General features: G+C 40.0%; 1 protein-coding gene across 1 annotated transcript in view; it reads left to right on the top strand.

Moving 5' to 3' along the window:
• Positions 1–4712: 4712 nt before the first annotated feature.
• The window catches only part of Mgat4d (MGAT4 family member D), a 47465-nt gene continuing 35341 nt past the window's right edge, over positions 4713–16836 (top strand). Inside the window, exon 1 of the mRNA XM_026386168.2 lies at positions 4713–4806. Within this exon, the coding sequence (XP_026241953.2) occupies positions 4713–4806 (94 nt within the window). The remainder of the gene's footprint in view (positions 4807–16836) is intronic.

Raw genomic sequence — 16836 nt, 5'->3', positions numbered from 1 at the left:
TATTTCTATGATTCTGTGAGTTTGCTGAGTTCAGCTAGGCAGTTCTGCCTCTGGTCTCCCACACTGGTGCATCCAAGTGGAACTTGGCTAGTACTGAAATGTCTACGATGGCCTCTAGTCATTCCATTGTTTGGCTTGGACTTCTTTATGCATGCTAAAGGTCAGGAGGAATGGCCTCCATAGTTCTTGTCATTTTCCTGAATTGTGCTGAAACAGCATCACTCACCCTTGGTACAGAAGACTTCATTCTAAGTCACTGGAAACAGGGAGCAGGACAGCAGGTGTTTTACTCACATTCAATATCTCTGATTGTTTTTGTTTTGTTTTGTGGTGCTGGAGATTGAACCCAGAGGGGCTCTGTTACTGAGTTACATATACAGCCCTTTATATATTTTAAATTTTGAGACAGGGTTTGGTAGGTTGCTCAGACTGGCCTCAAATATGTGATCCTTCTGCTTCAGCCTCCTGAGTTGCTGGAATTACAGGTGTGCACTACCACATCTGGCTTCTCAGCTTGTTTTCACCTTCAGATCCTATACATATATTAGGCTAGAAAAATCTGTCTGTGCTGAGTTTACTTTTATGTTAATAACTGTCATGAGTCCACCATTTCGACTAAGGCTAACTAAAGAAGCTTTGGCGGGTGTTTGTAATGCCAATAATGTCCCTGGAGAATACTCTTTCCATTCCTATTAGCATTGTAAATATTTATCTTCAGCCTCTCGGTTCTTAACTTTGCAGCTTCTGAGTGTGACACTAACTTTTAAAAAATCACCAAAGGGAGCTGAGGTGTTTGAGAATGCTATTGTATAGTAGTCTCTGTCTACTAGATTTCCTGGAACAAAATTTTTTGTTGGCATAAATGGTAGTAGGTGGTCAGATATGGATGTAGCTCAGTTGTACCAAAGCTAGTGTTTCAATCCATCATTACCTTTCTTCCTTTTTCTTTTTTTTCCTTTTTTCTTTTGGTACTGGGAATTGAACCCAGGGATGCTTAACCACTAAACCACATCCTCAGCCCTTTCTTATATTTTATTTAGAGACAAGGTCTCACTCAGTTTCTGAGGGTCTCACTAAGTTGCTGAGGCTGGCTTTGAATGCCTGATCCTCCTGCCTCAGCCTCCCAAGCTGCTGTTATTACTGGTGTGTGCACCTAACTACCTTTGCACTATAAACCACCTTGAAATGTACAGCAGGGAATACGATGTGAAAATGTCACATGCCTCCATTCTAGGGCTCATTTAGTAGAGAGAATAATAGTTATATAATGCAGACTGTGTACACTGAGAGAGGATTGAGTGCTCCAGAAATTCAAGGAGCAGAGGAATGGTTTCATGCTTGGGCAATCAACAAAGTCTTCACAGAGGAAGGGCCCTTTCAGCTAAGTGCTGAATACTTCCGATAGGTAAGAATAGCACTCTTTAGAGGGTGCAGTTCAGGTATGAACATAAAGAAGAAGCTGGATGAAACAGAGAGCAAAGCAAATAGGTGAATATTTGTGTTCCAAGTATCTTATTTGGTGACTGGCACAGAGTTAGGTGCTCAATAAATGTCATATGCCCTGACTCATTGGCAGGGTTTTTTTTTTGGGGGGGGGTTGTTCTTTTTTGGAAAAAAAAAAAAGAAGAAATGCTGTTTTAAATGTAAATATTGACTAGAAGACATACTGTATCAACAGCTGAGTGGACTGGCGATATGAACTGGGTTCAAAGGACCTGAATCAATAACTAAGAAAACCACACAGCACACTAACATAAGTTTCTGAGGCAGGGCGGCTGGGTTGGGTGACCCCAAGGGTCAGCTCCAGCACTGGAAGAATCAAGAGAGCGAGCATACCACAAACCTTCTATTTATTGGGGAAAAGACATTTGAGAAAGTTCTACCTAAATAAGGCAAGATATTGGGTTTCAGGGGGTTACCCATCCCCATTAGGTAATGTCTGGGTAGGGCTTGAAGCAGGCTCTGTTGCCGACTGAGGGTAAAGGCCACTTAAAGCTGAGCGCCAGACTGCTACCTCTAGCGCTCCAGGCAGGGAGAGCAAGTTCAGCCCAGGGGCGATGGGTGGCTTTCCACAATACTGATTTCAAGATCTATAAAATGCGAGAACCAAGTACCTTTCTGATCTCAACCACCTGGTATTGATGAATTTGAGTAGACATGGCCTTTGAGTACTACAGCTGGAGCGGTTGAAATGGAATTAGATTGTGTGAGTGCCAGGAATCTAGACTAACAACAGGAAGTGTGCTAAGCTATTTTAAATATTGTTTTATTTAACCTCAGCAATCTTGGACAAGTGTTATTCATCTCAACTCACTGATGAAGAATGCAAGCTTGGAGAGGATTTAAAACCTTTTTCCAATGCTAAATTGCTAGTGAGTAGTAACATTGTGTTCAAACTCAATATAAAAATAATTATATATTTAATGTGGCTGTTTTGATTTTCTTTCTAATAATATTGTGCCCCTTCTTAGTTGTGCTAATTTATCGACTCCAAAAACTAATAATTGACTTATTTAGGAGGGCAGAGGAGTTATACTTTTGTGTTAGGGTTTGAACCTGGGGCCTTATGCATATTAGGGTTTAGCTCTGACTCACTGAACTAAACCCCAGCCCAAAAGTTCTGAGAAACATTATATTTATTTTGGTTAAGGTGTCCAGCCAGAACTATATTTTTTAGTTTGTTTTTCTTTTCTTTCTTTTTTTAAATCAAGTTCTCTCTGGTAAAATTTCATCAGAATTCAGTTGTAACAATTTTTTATCAAAATCAAAACACCCCCCCATCCCATTCTCCAATGAACTGGAGAAGTTTCCAAAATCTTAGAGGACAGGAAAGCCACAAGGTGGGAACAGCTGGGACTCTGAATGATCACTTGGAAAGCAGCCAAGTAATCAGAAATAGTTATTAAACATTACTTGTATAAGGGGAAAAAATCCTCTATTTTATTAAATTATGGAGATGTGAGAATCGTCTATTCCTGGAACTGGTATTATTTTAACTAATCAGTTGCTAATATGTTTTAATCAAAGTTATGAAGCAAATAGTGAATATGAAGAAAATGTATTTATTTGGATTTGTGATTTGGATTGAATAGTTATGAGTATTTGAGGTATTCAATGACATATAAAGTAAAATTACCAAATGAACAGTTTTAATGTGTAAGTACATTTCCTAAGACAGCTAACAATCATTCAGTTCACTTTGGGTATATTTCCCCCTCAAACATGGGTGAAATTAGAATCATTTTGAGGACCCTTCCTCCCAAATACATTAGGGACAAATCAAAATGAAAGGGAGGGACCTATATACTGTAGGAAGTCAGAGTGATCTGCTATCATCAGGTTTGATTCATGAAATAGGTATAATGTGAGACCTTGAGATATGGAAAAGATTTGGATGGTCAGAAAGAATGCAGTACATGTGGGCAGAGGGCAGACATCAAGAGAAAAGGCACAGGAAGAGCCATATGATAGACATATGTGGAGTAGGGGGGAAAAGAGCCTGGCAGGTTCCAAAGGCAAGTGTGTTTCCTGGGAGACAAAGAAAAAGCAGTGAGCGACTGGACAGGACTTAGTGCTAACAGTGGAGAACCAGGAAGGTCATCTGACATTGGTGAGGGCAGATGCTACAGTGAGACCCATTTGAATGTCAGTGTAATAACCAGAAACTGGGGTAATGCCAACAGAAATGCAAGTCTGGAAACGAGACATTTCAAAGAAGGACTGTAAAGATTTTAAAAACCACGGGATGTAATGAAAACTAGTGAAATTAACCTGGTGCCACTGGTAAAATTGAGGAGCTCTGGGAAGATAGCTGACTTGGTGGGGAAGTTTGGACATCTTGAAACTGAAGTGGGACATCCAACAGAAGTGGTGAGAAGACAACAAAAACAGCAAAACTGAAGGATCAGGAAATGCTGATTGTGGAGAAAACTCTGTGCTGAATAGCTTCCTTCTCCTGCCCTCATCTACGCTAAGCCTTTTTCTACCCTTCTCTATTCCCCAGGAGGAAGGTTTGTAGGACCTGGTACCCCAAGCTGACATGCTTTGTCTTCTGGCTCCCAGTAGAGTTTAGCCAAAAGACACAGACTAAAGGGATGCAGGAGGATAAAGCTGAAGTACTTCTCCCTGTGTTAGGATCTGGCTACTCCGCCATTAACTCAAGGTCACAGCTCCTGGCTATTAGCATACAGGCTTCCAATGGCGTTCTCAGGCGGCAGGTATTCCAACCATTTTCCCTTCTCAAGGTGCAAGAACCCAGCCCAGCGCTGGTATGAAGTAGACCCCTAATAACTGGACACTACCAGCGCAACTCAAATAAGAGAGATCAGAGTGGAGAACTCCAAGTACCGCACTCGGATCAAGGAGCGACTAAGCGTTTCCCAGCCTTGAAAAGAATTAACTAGGGGAAAATAAGTAAGTAACCACCACGTGCCAGGCAGTGGGGTGTTTTCCCATCGTTCATTGCATTTAACGACCAGCGCCCATAGTAAACGGGTTATAATATGTGCTGAACCAGAAGTCAGAAGCAAAGGTTCAGGAGTTCGGGGGGAAGGAAACTTCCAGGAGCGAGTGTGCTGGCGGCCCAAGCGGCACTGTGGAGAGGAGACGCAAGGGTGCGCGTGGAGAGAGGCGCAGAGGCGCGCGTGCAGAGGCCACGCGCTGAGTCTCCGCATCCTGGGCGCTGCCGGCTGCCAGCCGCTGGGCCAGCAATCATGAGGACCAAGCAAGTGAACTTGCTCATCTCCTTCGTCGCGGTCACGCTCTTCAGCTTCTCCTGCTTCTGCATCTCCAGGCTGACTCAAACTTGTAAGCGGCGGGCGGCTTCTCCAGCCCCACTTGACACCCAACCCGGCTTCCAGGCTCCAGGAATGTGGGAGTGGTCGGGTAGGGGAGTGGGGTAGACCGGGCACCTGGTGGCGTTGACCTGCTCGCGTTTTAGGATACCAGCGTCGTGTTTTGCAACTGAAGTGCCCCAGGTCCGCGTCTGGCCGGCGGTTAAGCTGTAACGGGCGCACCAGGTCCTCTGTGCGGTGACCGTGACCTGCCCCGCGCGCGCTAACGGACCTGGCGGCGGCTGGGACCTGGGCCAGTTGCTCTGTGGCTTCAGGCCCTCCAAAGGTCCCGGCCGATTCTTGCCTGGGAGGCTCTTCCCCTCCAATGGTCCACGGACTCAACCTAGGTCCCGTCTTCCCTCCTCTTCTTCCTTCTCTATCGTTTTCAGAAACGAGTGCCAACGTCTTTCATTGTCTACAGGAGGGACGATTTAGCAAGCAAAAATAAACATTGCCTAGTAAAACTGAATTTCAGATGAAGAATGAATTTTTTTTTTAGTATAAAAAATTGCATGGGACATAATTCTAACAATTTGTTCTTCACATATCTGCAATTCAGCTCTAACTAGGTGTTTTGTTTGTCAACCCTACTTGTAAAACAGTTGACGTTTAGAGTTCACATGATAAAAAATTTAAGTTTAAGACCTAGAGACGTTGTAAATTATTGATCCAGACTTCCAAAATTGCATTAGGTTGTTTTAGGTTAAATTGTCACTTTTTCTATTGAATGCATTTATATGACTCAGGTACACACTAAGTGATCTAGGTTAGCAGTAGGTTAAAGGTTTAAATTTGAGAAGGGCTCGGTATTTGTGTTCTCTAGGGTCATTGTGTACACAAAATACCCACATACTCATTTCTCATTTCAATGATTAGCAGTGTACATTAATTTATCTGATTTATAAAATTTCCCCTAATCTCTCATTAAATCATTTCCATCTGTGATTTATGCATTATCCAAATGCATTTTTATGAGCACATTTATAACAAAAACAAGTGGTTTCCTGAAATTAGAAAGCAAAATGTAAACATACAGTAATTTTGGAAGATAATTTAGAATAGTAGTTTCAGAGGATGTTTTGGGACCACTAATATTCTTATAATGAGATTGTAGACTTTGAAATACAAATCATTTTGATATGTTTTCTAGTTATGATCAGAAAGAAGAGGTTTGGTTCCTGAAATCATTTATATTACTGCCATTCAGATATTCAAGCTAAGAAAATGGGATACAGTTCTTGAAAAAAAAAACACTTTTAATTTAAAATAGCAGCTAAATTAGATTTTTCATTTTCTATGTATATGTTTCTATGGTGCCTACCTCTTAAATAACTAGAAAATCAACCCTATAATGAGAGATGTTCTTATATCAACAAAAGAAAACACATACATCACTTAGTTTTTGATGTAGTGATTTTTTATAAAGCACCTAGTATTTTAAAAAAATTGATCTGTAAGTATAATCACTGTCAATGGAAATTTGGGGATATGTATGTCACAGCCAGGAGGCCAAGGGGAACAGGAGGGTGATAGAAGGATGATGTCATCGGGACCAAGAAATTGACCGTGGGTTGCATTCTGTATAAGACAGGTGCTGTGGGAGGGTTTTATGTAGAGGAGAGGCATGTACTCACATATATATAAAAATAACTACTGATGTGGACTGTGACAGAATCATAGAATGCTCCAAGAATTATTGCATTGGATAGGGGTTTTTGTTTTTGTTGTTTGTTTTTTGTTTTTGTTTTGTTTGTTTTTCCTGTTAGGCTGGTTGTCCTGTATGTTTAGTAGTATCCCTTGGCTCCATTCAGTAGAAGCCTTTAGTAACACCCCATTCCAGCTGTGCCAATCAGTGCTTGAGAGCCACTGGTTTAACGGGAGAAATGGAGTTGCCATTTACTGAAGTGGGGAAGCAGCAGATTTGGGAGATTAAAATCAATATTTCTGTTATGCATGAAATACCTAATAGACTTCAAAGTGAAAAAAAATTCAAGAGGCAATTGGATGTGTCAGTCTGAATCAGGACTGCCATATTTTGGGGGGAGGTGGGTACTAGAGATTGAACTTAGGACACTCAACCACTGAGCCACACTCCAGCCCTATTTTGTGTTTTATTTAGATACAGGGTCTCACTGAATTGCTTGGCATCTTGCTTTTGCTGAGGCTGCTTTAATCCTCTTGCCTTAGCCTCCAGAGCTGCTGGGATTACAGGCATGCACCACTGTGCACAGCATGACTGGCCATATTAACTTAAAGACTCCATGTGGTGTTTAAAGTCATGAGACTTTTCATCTATTTCCACCTAGGGAATAGATGAAAAGTTCCAAGAAATAATCCTTGGGGGAATTCCAGTAGCTCAAAGTCAAGGAAAAACTAGAAAAGGGAGAGAGTGAAGCCAAGAAGGTATTTCCAGGAGGAGAGCACAACAGTTTTAAAATGCTGAGAGATGGAGTGAGTTCTCTCTAGTGCAGTAATAAAAAAACCACCTTACTCACACTCCTTAAAAGTCATCACTCCTGTTTTATTGGTGAATGTCGCAGCCACTTGATCTCCAGGGTCTCAATTGAAGTAGATAGTTCATCATTACCACCAAGACAATTTAGATCATTATTTTGCCAGTGCACATCGTGGACTTATAGTATTCCATTTTGGGGGAGCAGCATGGCAGGTTATCACTGCATTCAAGCCCAAGTAGTACAAATAACCAATCCCAGATTTTCTCCTTTGAGACCTTGTTACCGGAGTAATGCAGCTACCCCAAGGGCCCCTAGTTACCTCTTTTGGAAAAGCCAGCACTTGCCTGCCACTAACACTGGATTTGGAGCTAGCATGTGGTTGCTGCTGTTGCCACTGTCTGAACATCTGACAGTCCAGCAAAGGCTGGCTCTTTGGTGGAGGAAACAACAAAAGCAGAATAACATCTCCCTTACATACACCCTTTACTCTGACATAACCGCCTTCCAGTGGCAAAATTTAAGAACACCTCTGGCAAGGGAGTCTGAGGCAAATAACAGATTTCTACTTTTGTTCACAACAAAAGTAATTTAGAAAAATCAATAAAAAAGTCCTAGAAAGTCCAGGAACAAGGAAAATTAAACCACATATTATGTAGGGGCATATGTAAATATGATAAAAATTGTACTCCAAAAAGCAAAGGAATGATAAGCAGATACAATTCAGGAGAGTGGTAGCATCAAGAGATAGGATAGGAAAGGAATCCACCATAGTCAAAGGCTTGGGTGACAAGTTAGCTGTATTATATCTTTTCTTTTGTATGTGTACAATTCTTAAATGGGAAGAATTTGAATGGTGAGAATATAGAAGCAAGAAAATGGAAATGATGGTCAACGAGTACCTAGCTCACTAGAGAAGATAGGAGCAATTAAAACATTTTTTTAAAAAAATATTTATTTTTTTGTTGTAGTCCAACACAATACCTTTGTTTTATTTATTTATTTATTTTTATGTGGTGCTGAGGATCGAATCCAGGGCCCCCCATGTGTGAGGCGAGCACTCTACCGCTGAGTCACAATCCCAGCTCCAAAAAACTTTTTGAAAATGTTTTTTAAATGAACGTTAATATGCTTTTATATACATATGTGGTTGATTTATTAAAGTGGTTCAGCTAATTGGGATACAAATAAGAGCAGCTTTTTCAATGTTTCTAGTAGCTCTTCATGTGTTCTATTTAACTCCCTTACCTGCTTAACTGCAGTTTCCTGGGGATCATGAAGACTCATTTTGTCTTTTTAGGGTAACTTTTGTTTATCCATACAGTCTCATTTGTGCTTCTAAAGTTTTACTCTTTTCAGGTCTTCAGTGGCATGGTCATTAATGGTTTCTTCTCTGTTACCTCCTGGACAGACTAGACTGTGGCTCTAGAAGGAGAAGGAATGGCGGGAGAAGAAAGTGGTCTGCTCTCAGAGAGCTCCTTGTTGTTTGGTGTAAAACATCCTTAAAATTCAGTGGCTCTAAATAATCATTTTGTTTAACTCTTGACTTAGGAATTTCAGGAATTCAGGAAGGTCACACTGGATGGGAAGTGGTGACAGCCGGACACGTGGGGCTGCCTCTAGTAGATCAGCTAGATCCACTACCAAGAAGTCTCTGGCACACACCAGTGTGGAATCTCTCCTCTCCATGAGGTGGCTCATCCTCCAAGGCCTCTCCACATGGCATTGTGGTCATAGCAAGATTGTACCTTTTTTTTTTTTTTTTTTTTCCTATAAGACAGCTACCCTTCGAAAGGCAGAAAGTGGAAGCTGTCCGGCCAAGTGAAGACTATACTCCAAAGTGGTAGACCATTACTACTGCTATAGTCAAAGTGGTCACAGGGTGTACCCAGATTCAAAAAGAAAGAGATGGTACCTCTTGATCAATGATGGAAAAGATCATATTGCAGAGCACCATTTGATAGGGGAGTTGTAACCATCTTTGGCAACTATAATCTGCTACACCAATTCTCCTTTTCTGTACTTCTCCTATGGAGTTGCCCTGGGAGGGAATGGGGGAGCCAGGGGTTTCCTTGTGTGTTAGCAGTGTGGTGGTTTGGATTTCTCTAGAAGATGCTTCTCTCTGAAGCCATCCAATGCTGATATATCCAATGCTGACTGTCTTCAGTGAGGTTGCTTGTGGCTACTTCTGAGGGCCTGCTGGAGTCTCCCCACTGACCATTTCCTGGTCTAGGCTGTCCATTTCCTGCTTGGGCCCTTCCTCCCTCCCTCTGACCTTGCCATAGCTCCTTGATCCTTAGGTGACTCCCTTGTAGATGTCCTGTAATATTCTCTGGAGCCATAGCAACACTTGCATCTTTGCCACTTCAGGCTTTGTGCCTGCAGGCTCCTTTCAGAAACGGCTCAGGGCTTAGCATCTCGTCTCCCTCCCTCCTGCTCCTTGTCATCTGGCAGCATGATATTTCTTATAGTCCAGTGGCTCTGTAATTTCTAGTAGAGATGCTCCTCAGCCTCTGTATTATTTCTCGGGGGGTTTTCTTCCTTTGGTGGAAGGAAAAATATCTGCATCCTCACACAAATGGCGGAACATATAAATATCACCAAGGTGTCTGACCTTGTGGGAATATGGCAGCAATATCATTATTACTGTCCATGGAGCAGAACTGGGCAGTAGAGGAGTTCCCAGGTGCAATCCTAAGCCAGCAGCATCCAAAGTCCAAAGGTGGACTATTAAAGACAGTCTGAGGTATGTCTGGTGGAATTTAAAATAGGTGTCTAACAATAATATTTGCAACAATCACAAAAAAAGATAAAGGAGAGATATGGAGGATCATACTAATTTCTAGCACTATCATGAAATGAGAATGTAAGAAATAGATTAGACTATAATAAGTCAAGGACTCGTGTTGAAATGTGAAATCTAACCACTAAAATAATAGTACAATAATGTACAAAGCATTTATATTAAATGCTTTGAAAAAATGGAAATTTTCTGAGTGGATATAATAAAAATCCAACTTGAGGATGTTTGCAAAAAATATACTTGAATTTTAAAAGGAATGTTGATAGGGTAAGAATAGAACTATAAATCTGAAAACCCAGGCCTAAGGAAAGTTGATGTAGCTGTATTCATATCAGCAAAGGAAACTCTAAAGCAAAATGTACCTAATGTTTAATAAACAGAAAAACATCATTAGCAGTCAAGAAAATGCTTCCATTCCATACCATTCTGATTTTTTTTTTACATTAGGAAATTGGACATTTGGGGTGCATGTAGAATTTTATAAATGTTCACATTCAGTCACTTCTGTTGTAAGACACATGCATTGTATACCTTAGCAATTTTTCACTACATAATACTCAGGGTCTCCTACCTTACCTGTGGTGTGGCCAACTTCAGTTCTCACAGATCTATACCTATATCATCCAGTTGTTAAATATTTTAGATAACATCCCTACCACCGGATAGATCCTATGGGAACTCTTGAACATGCTTAATATGAGATGTGTACCCAGAGTATTCTTGGTACATGAATACTTATAATTGTTCATCAACAATAGTAGACATAAATATATTGTGGCATACTTGGTTTAGTGAAATATTTTACAGCAGTAAAAATGAGTGAACTATACATCAATATGGATTAATCTCAAAAGTATAAAGAGCAAAAGAAGTATAGACAAATACATGCATTTTACTTTTCTTAATAATGTCTAGATCCTGGGAAGAACACAGATAGGGTTTAGAAGGCTTAGCTCGTGGTTGGTTCATGAATGTCATTATTATCCTTTAAGCTGTTCTGTATACTCTTTGTCATAGCCCATGTTTTTCATAATAAAACCTCATTCATAAAGGGACTGTTCAGGAAGAATTTAAAGGGATCAATGTGTGGTATGATTTGATTCTTGCAAAGCACACACAGAGAGGAGTAAGACCAAGTGTATTTTTCCTTTTTAGCTTCATCTCCTGCTGCCTGCCTATGATCCTTTGAATGCTACATGTCCCCCAGATCCAGTGTGTTGAAGATTTGGTCCCTAGAATATTGCTCCTTGGGGGTGGTAGGATCTTTAAGAGGTGGGGCTTAGTGGGAGGTCTTTAGGTCCCTGGGGGCGTGCCCTGGAAAGAGATTGTGGAACCCTGGCCCCTTCCTGGTTTTCTCTTTTCTTATTGGCAATCACTTGAGCAGTTTGGCTCCATCCATACTCCCGGCCACTGACATGTGGCACCTCCACCAGAAACCTGAAACCTGTGGGTCTGCCTGGCCATAGATTGGAACCTCTAAAAATGTGAGCCAAAATATTCTCTTTTTTCTCAGATATTTGTTAAAGTGACAGAGAGCCGACTAACAGACTGCCTCAGATGCTCTTTGTTTGGAACCACACTGGATACAAATGAATGCATAAAAAACTTAAAGTAGGGCTGGGGTTGTGGCTCAGCAGAAGAGCACTCACCTAGCACATGCAAGGCCCTGGTTTCAATCCTCAGAAGCACATAAAAATAAATAAATAAAATAAAGGTACTGTGCTCAATTACAACTAAAAAAAAAAAAAATTAAAAAAGAACTTAAAATGCCTTCGACATTTTAAGACCATGCCTTTTGGTCTTCTTTTTTATCCCCCGAGTGAATGACTTACATTCCTCTGTCTGCACCACCTCATTTCAGGCTCTGTGTATTTATGCAGGTGCTTTCTTAGTCTGCAGTGCCCTTCCTTGACTTTGCTGTAAGGCAAAATTCTACATAATCTTCAAGTCATTAAATATTCCCTCTTCTCTGAAATCTTTCTCACCCCTTTCCTCAGACCTAAGCATTGATCATTTCTGCTTCCTCTTTCCTATGGCATTTTGGGGATAATTCCATTTTAATCATGATTATTAGTGGTTTCAAGATGTGCAACCTGATTGTCAGTTGATTTAGAAGAGAAACCTGTCTTTACCTATGTTTATTTTCAGTGACATAGCACAAGGGGTGGGAGAAAGAATGATTGTCTTGCCATGCTTCTCCTTGCTGGAGGTGTTTAGTGAGTGAATAAAGCCAGTGGAGTCAGGCCAGGGTCATGTTGTACTGGACCTTGTACACCAAGGCAAGTAGTTTGGACTTTATTCAGTGAGCATTCAGGGAACCACGTACACTCCTTAGCAGTGTTTCCAGAAGATTAATTGTGAATTGGAGGTGAGAGACCAATTAAGAAGCAATTATAATAGTGTCACTAAAGGCAATAAGCCTGAACTATGTTAATACCAATGATGGTAAAGATAAAACAATTAAAGAGGTCTACAACAGTGTTCCTCAAATTTTAATGTGCATTGTCAACTGGGAATCTTATTGAAATGCAAGTTCTGATTTAGTAGGTCTGGGGTGAAAGACCTGAGATCCTGCATTTTTAACAAGTTCACTTTTATGCTAGAGATTTGTGCAGTCCAAGATGGCGGCCCAGCTAGGTGGATGGCAAATACTCAAAAAGCAGTGTGAACGAGGAACTGAATTTTTACTTTACTTTAATTTCAGGTAGTTTAAATTTACATTTAATAACTGAAGTAGTGCAAACTATCTCTTCATCAACCAAACTCCAGCCTTCTGGTTGACATTTTGCGAATGTTATTGAAATTCAGCATTAAAACTGAGATGTGCTATAAGTTTAATACACAGGAATTAGACTGCTTAGAACAGAAAAAAGGAATGTAAGATATCCCATTGATCTTACATTTTTGGATATAATGAATTAAATAAAATATATTATTTAAATTTTCTTTCCCTAATTTCCTTTTACTTTTAAAAATATGGCTACTAGAAAACTTAAATTTACGGATGTGACTTTGCATTTTATTTCTACTGAAAAGCACTACTTTGGTCCCTGCTGTGAGAAATAATAATCAATTGTACTTAGGATCCTACCTGGGTTTTTTTTTTTTTTAATGAGCAGAAGTCATATTGGTTCACGACCTACATGAACCAGTATTTGTTTTCAGTTTCACTACAAAGATGCTCAGTTGACTCAAAGCATCTCATTATTGTTTATTTAAACCATGGCAAAGTAGATTTATAACATGTTGTCCTCACTGAATACCCAAGTGAATATTCATGTAACACGAATATTTTTTAAAAGACTATCAATAGCTGGATTTATCATAGAAGAACATAAGAAAGCAAATCTAAGATTAGAGATTTTGTCTTTTAACACTCTCTGACTACTTCTGTAAATACCTCTTCCTCTAGAGAAAACTCTTTCCATGTTTACCAAATTGATCCTTCAGGGACTTCTCTATATTCTGGAAACCCAGATATATTGCATCACTCATGATAAATGAACTCTGCACATATGATACATTTTGAAAAGAGAATATTACCCATGAATCCCTAATTCCAAAGGGTTATACTGGTTACACTATGTCCACCTGCAATGTTTTTATCTACTATATGCATAGTCAAGGCTTAAGGCTTATCAGCTAGGTGCAGTTCTTTTGATTATAGCAGGATTCAGTTTAAAAATCACTAAAATCAATGATCAACTCCTACACTGACAAATCCACTCATTACTTTTTTTTTTTTTTTTTTTTTTTGATACTGGGGATTGAACCCAGGGACATTTTACTGCTGAGCTACATCCCTAGTCATTTTTATTTTTATTTTGAGACCGGATCTCCTTGAACTGTGAAGGCTAGCCTTGAACTTACAATCCTATGTTCATTTCATTCATTCACCATATACATGTGATAAGAGCTGTAGGCCATTTGCTGTTTCAGGCATTGGGAATTTAGTAGTTAAAATAACCCAATCTTGCTGTTCTCAAGCTTACATTCTAGAGAGTTCTGGAGATAGACATGAAATAGTAAATATGTACAAAGAAATCAGCTAAGGACTAGAGATTGTGTTAGTTAGATTTTTGCCACTGTGACAGAATACCTGAGAACATGAATTCATCAAGATCTAAAACAGGTAATATGAATTATAATACATTCTGCTGTCATATATAAATAAAAAATAAATAAAAAAGATAAAACAGAACAAAGAGGACTGACTTATTTTGGCTCATGCTTTCAGAGGTTTCACTCAGTCCATGGTCTGTGGTTATGTTGCTTTGGGCCTAAGGTAAGCATCATGGCAGAAGGGTGTGGTGGAAGACAGCTGCTTACCTCATGGCAGCCAGGATTAGAAAGAGAGAGAGTTAGAGAGGGAGAGAGAGAGGGAGAGAACATGCCAGATGCCAATGATAAAATATGCCTTCAAAGACATACTCCCAGAGACCTATTTCCTCCAACTAGGCCGCATCTCCTAAAGCCTCCGTTACCTCCCAACAATGCCACCATCTGGGGAATCAAGCCTTCAACACAGGAGACTTTGGAGAACATCCCAGATCCAAAATGTAGTCATCATTTTTTTTTTTCTTTTTTGAAGACCAAGAGGAGAGAAAGGGTGCTCTGTTACATAGAAAGGCAGGGTGGGCTTATCCAAGGCAGTAATGTTTCAGCAGAAAACTGAATGAACTTAGGGAACTGTAGCCACCCCCCCCCCCATGAGACCACTGCAGGAGGGAAAGCCCTGGGGTGAGGAGGGTTAGGCTCAGCAAGGAGCCCAGCATCCAGGAGCTGTTGTCCCTCACTTCAGCAGAGAAAGCAGGAAATGAGGCCAGAGGAGAACCTGTACTTAAAGACTCTGGTAGATTTTCTAAGTGTGATGACAAATCTTTGGAGAGCTTTGAGCAGGGGAGTGATGGTATCCAGTTTTTGCCACAGGCCACCCAAAAATACTTCACTGTTACTTTTAATATTTTTCCTTCATTATTTTTTTTTAAAGAAAAGTCTATCTGAAATTCATTGTAAATCCAAGTGTTTTAGTGCACCCCAAATCATTAACGAATTTCTCTGCCAGTTGAAGTAGCATTTTTAAATATTCTTAGGTCTCTCACAGGTTTTCTTTATATGTTTTGATGTAGCATTTTTTAATATTCTTATGTCTCTCACAGGTTTTCTTTATGTTTTGATGTATTGACTATCTAACAAAGAATTGTTCCTTTGTAGGATCTGGTGATTATAGATAATAACAATATTTTTTATACTTGAAAATTGATGAGAGTAGATTTTAAAGTATTCTTACCACACCCACAAAAAAGGATGGGAGGTCATGCATATATTAAGTAGCCCCATTTAGTCATCCTACAATGTATGCCTATTTCAGAACAACATGTTGTATGTCATGAATATAGTCAATTTTGTTCAATTAAAAGTAAATTTTAAAAATTGTTTTCATTTTCATCATAGATTATACTTTTTCATTGTAAAATGAACTATATAATCTACCTCAATGCACTATTTCCCTATATCATTGTATCTGACATGTATATGGTAAAGTGAGAAACAAAAGTAGGTAAAATTCCAGGGTGATATAAAACAAAACATTAAAACATTTTCATCTTGGAGAAATGAGATCCCAATACTTTTTTCCTTTTATATGACTTTTAAAACAAATTTTTGACCGCTCTATTGATTCTCTATTGATTTGTCTAAATATTTTAAGAAAGCAACCAAGATTAAAAGCTGTTCTCCACACACCCCCTCCCCTGCCTCATTTTCTCTGGGCTATATCCTAGGTCCTTTTAATAGGTTCTAAGGCAAGTCTAGTTGTGTTAAAGTCAACACGCACACAGGACAGTGATGCCTTCAACGGAATAGCTTGTCAGAGTGGAGATTCTCTTCTCTAGCTTCACTGGAGGCTTTGAGTCCTGTCCACCTTGGGCACTGTATTCATCTGCAGGATCCAATAGAGATCCCCCATGTTGACATGAGGAAGAGGAAGAGAAAGACACACCCCTTCTCTGTCCTGGCTTAGATGGTGCAAACCAGTTCCACCCACAGCGCATCAGATGCCACCTAGACACATGGCCAAGTCATAGGCAAGAGACTCTGAGATGGACAGTCTTCAGGTGGGTGGCCATGTACCCAGCGAGAAGCCCACTGCTGTGGAATGGAAGGACAACCTTAGGGGGTGACCGTGAATGTTTCCTAGAGGCTTGAGTAGGCCAGAGTATCTCCCAAATCCTGTCTTAACTGTGGAAACCGCCTGGAAAAGGAGTGCAGGAAACAGAGAGAAGGGAGAAGAGAGGAGGCCGCCGTGTGAGAATGAGTCAACACTACTGCCGCCTCTTTTGCTCCATGGGACCCTTTTCTGAGATCCTTAAGACCTTCCATCGCATCTCTATGCCCATGGGTTTCCTGGGAGCCTCTGCTTTGTCTCTCCCCATCTCAGCCTCATCTCCAGTGGAGGCCAGGAACCAGCGAACAGCTCCCAGGGGAGAAGAATTGCCAATAATTAATTACCAGTTCCTACATCTCTGTAACTATTAATGATCAGGATAATAACAATACAAACAAAGTTTTTGAGCTCTTCCTGTTTCAATCTAATAATTTAGGACTTTTATTTCTACCTCTTTTTCTTCTATTTTCTGATGTTTGCTACTTTAATCTACAATTATAAAGGAAAAGTTTTAAATATATATATATTATTTTCATTATGTATAATCTTATTTTTAAAATTCTGTTGTTTCTATTTCGTCTT

Source organism: Urocitellus parryii, chromosome 10, assembly GCF_045843805.1.
Source record: "Urocitellus parryii isolate mUroPar1 chromosome 10, mUroPar1.hap1, whole genome shotgun sequence".
In the NCBI taxonomy this organism is placed as follows: domain Eukaryota; kingdom Metazoa; phylum Chordata; class Mammalia; order Rodentia; family Sciuridae; genus Urocitellus; species Urocitellus parryii.
The sequence above is the reverse complement of the archived record's forward strand: the minus strand, read 5'-3'. Positions and strand labels throughout refer to the sequence as shown.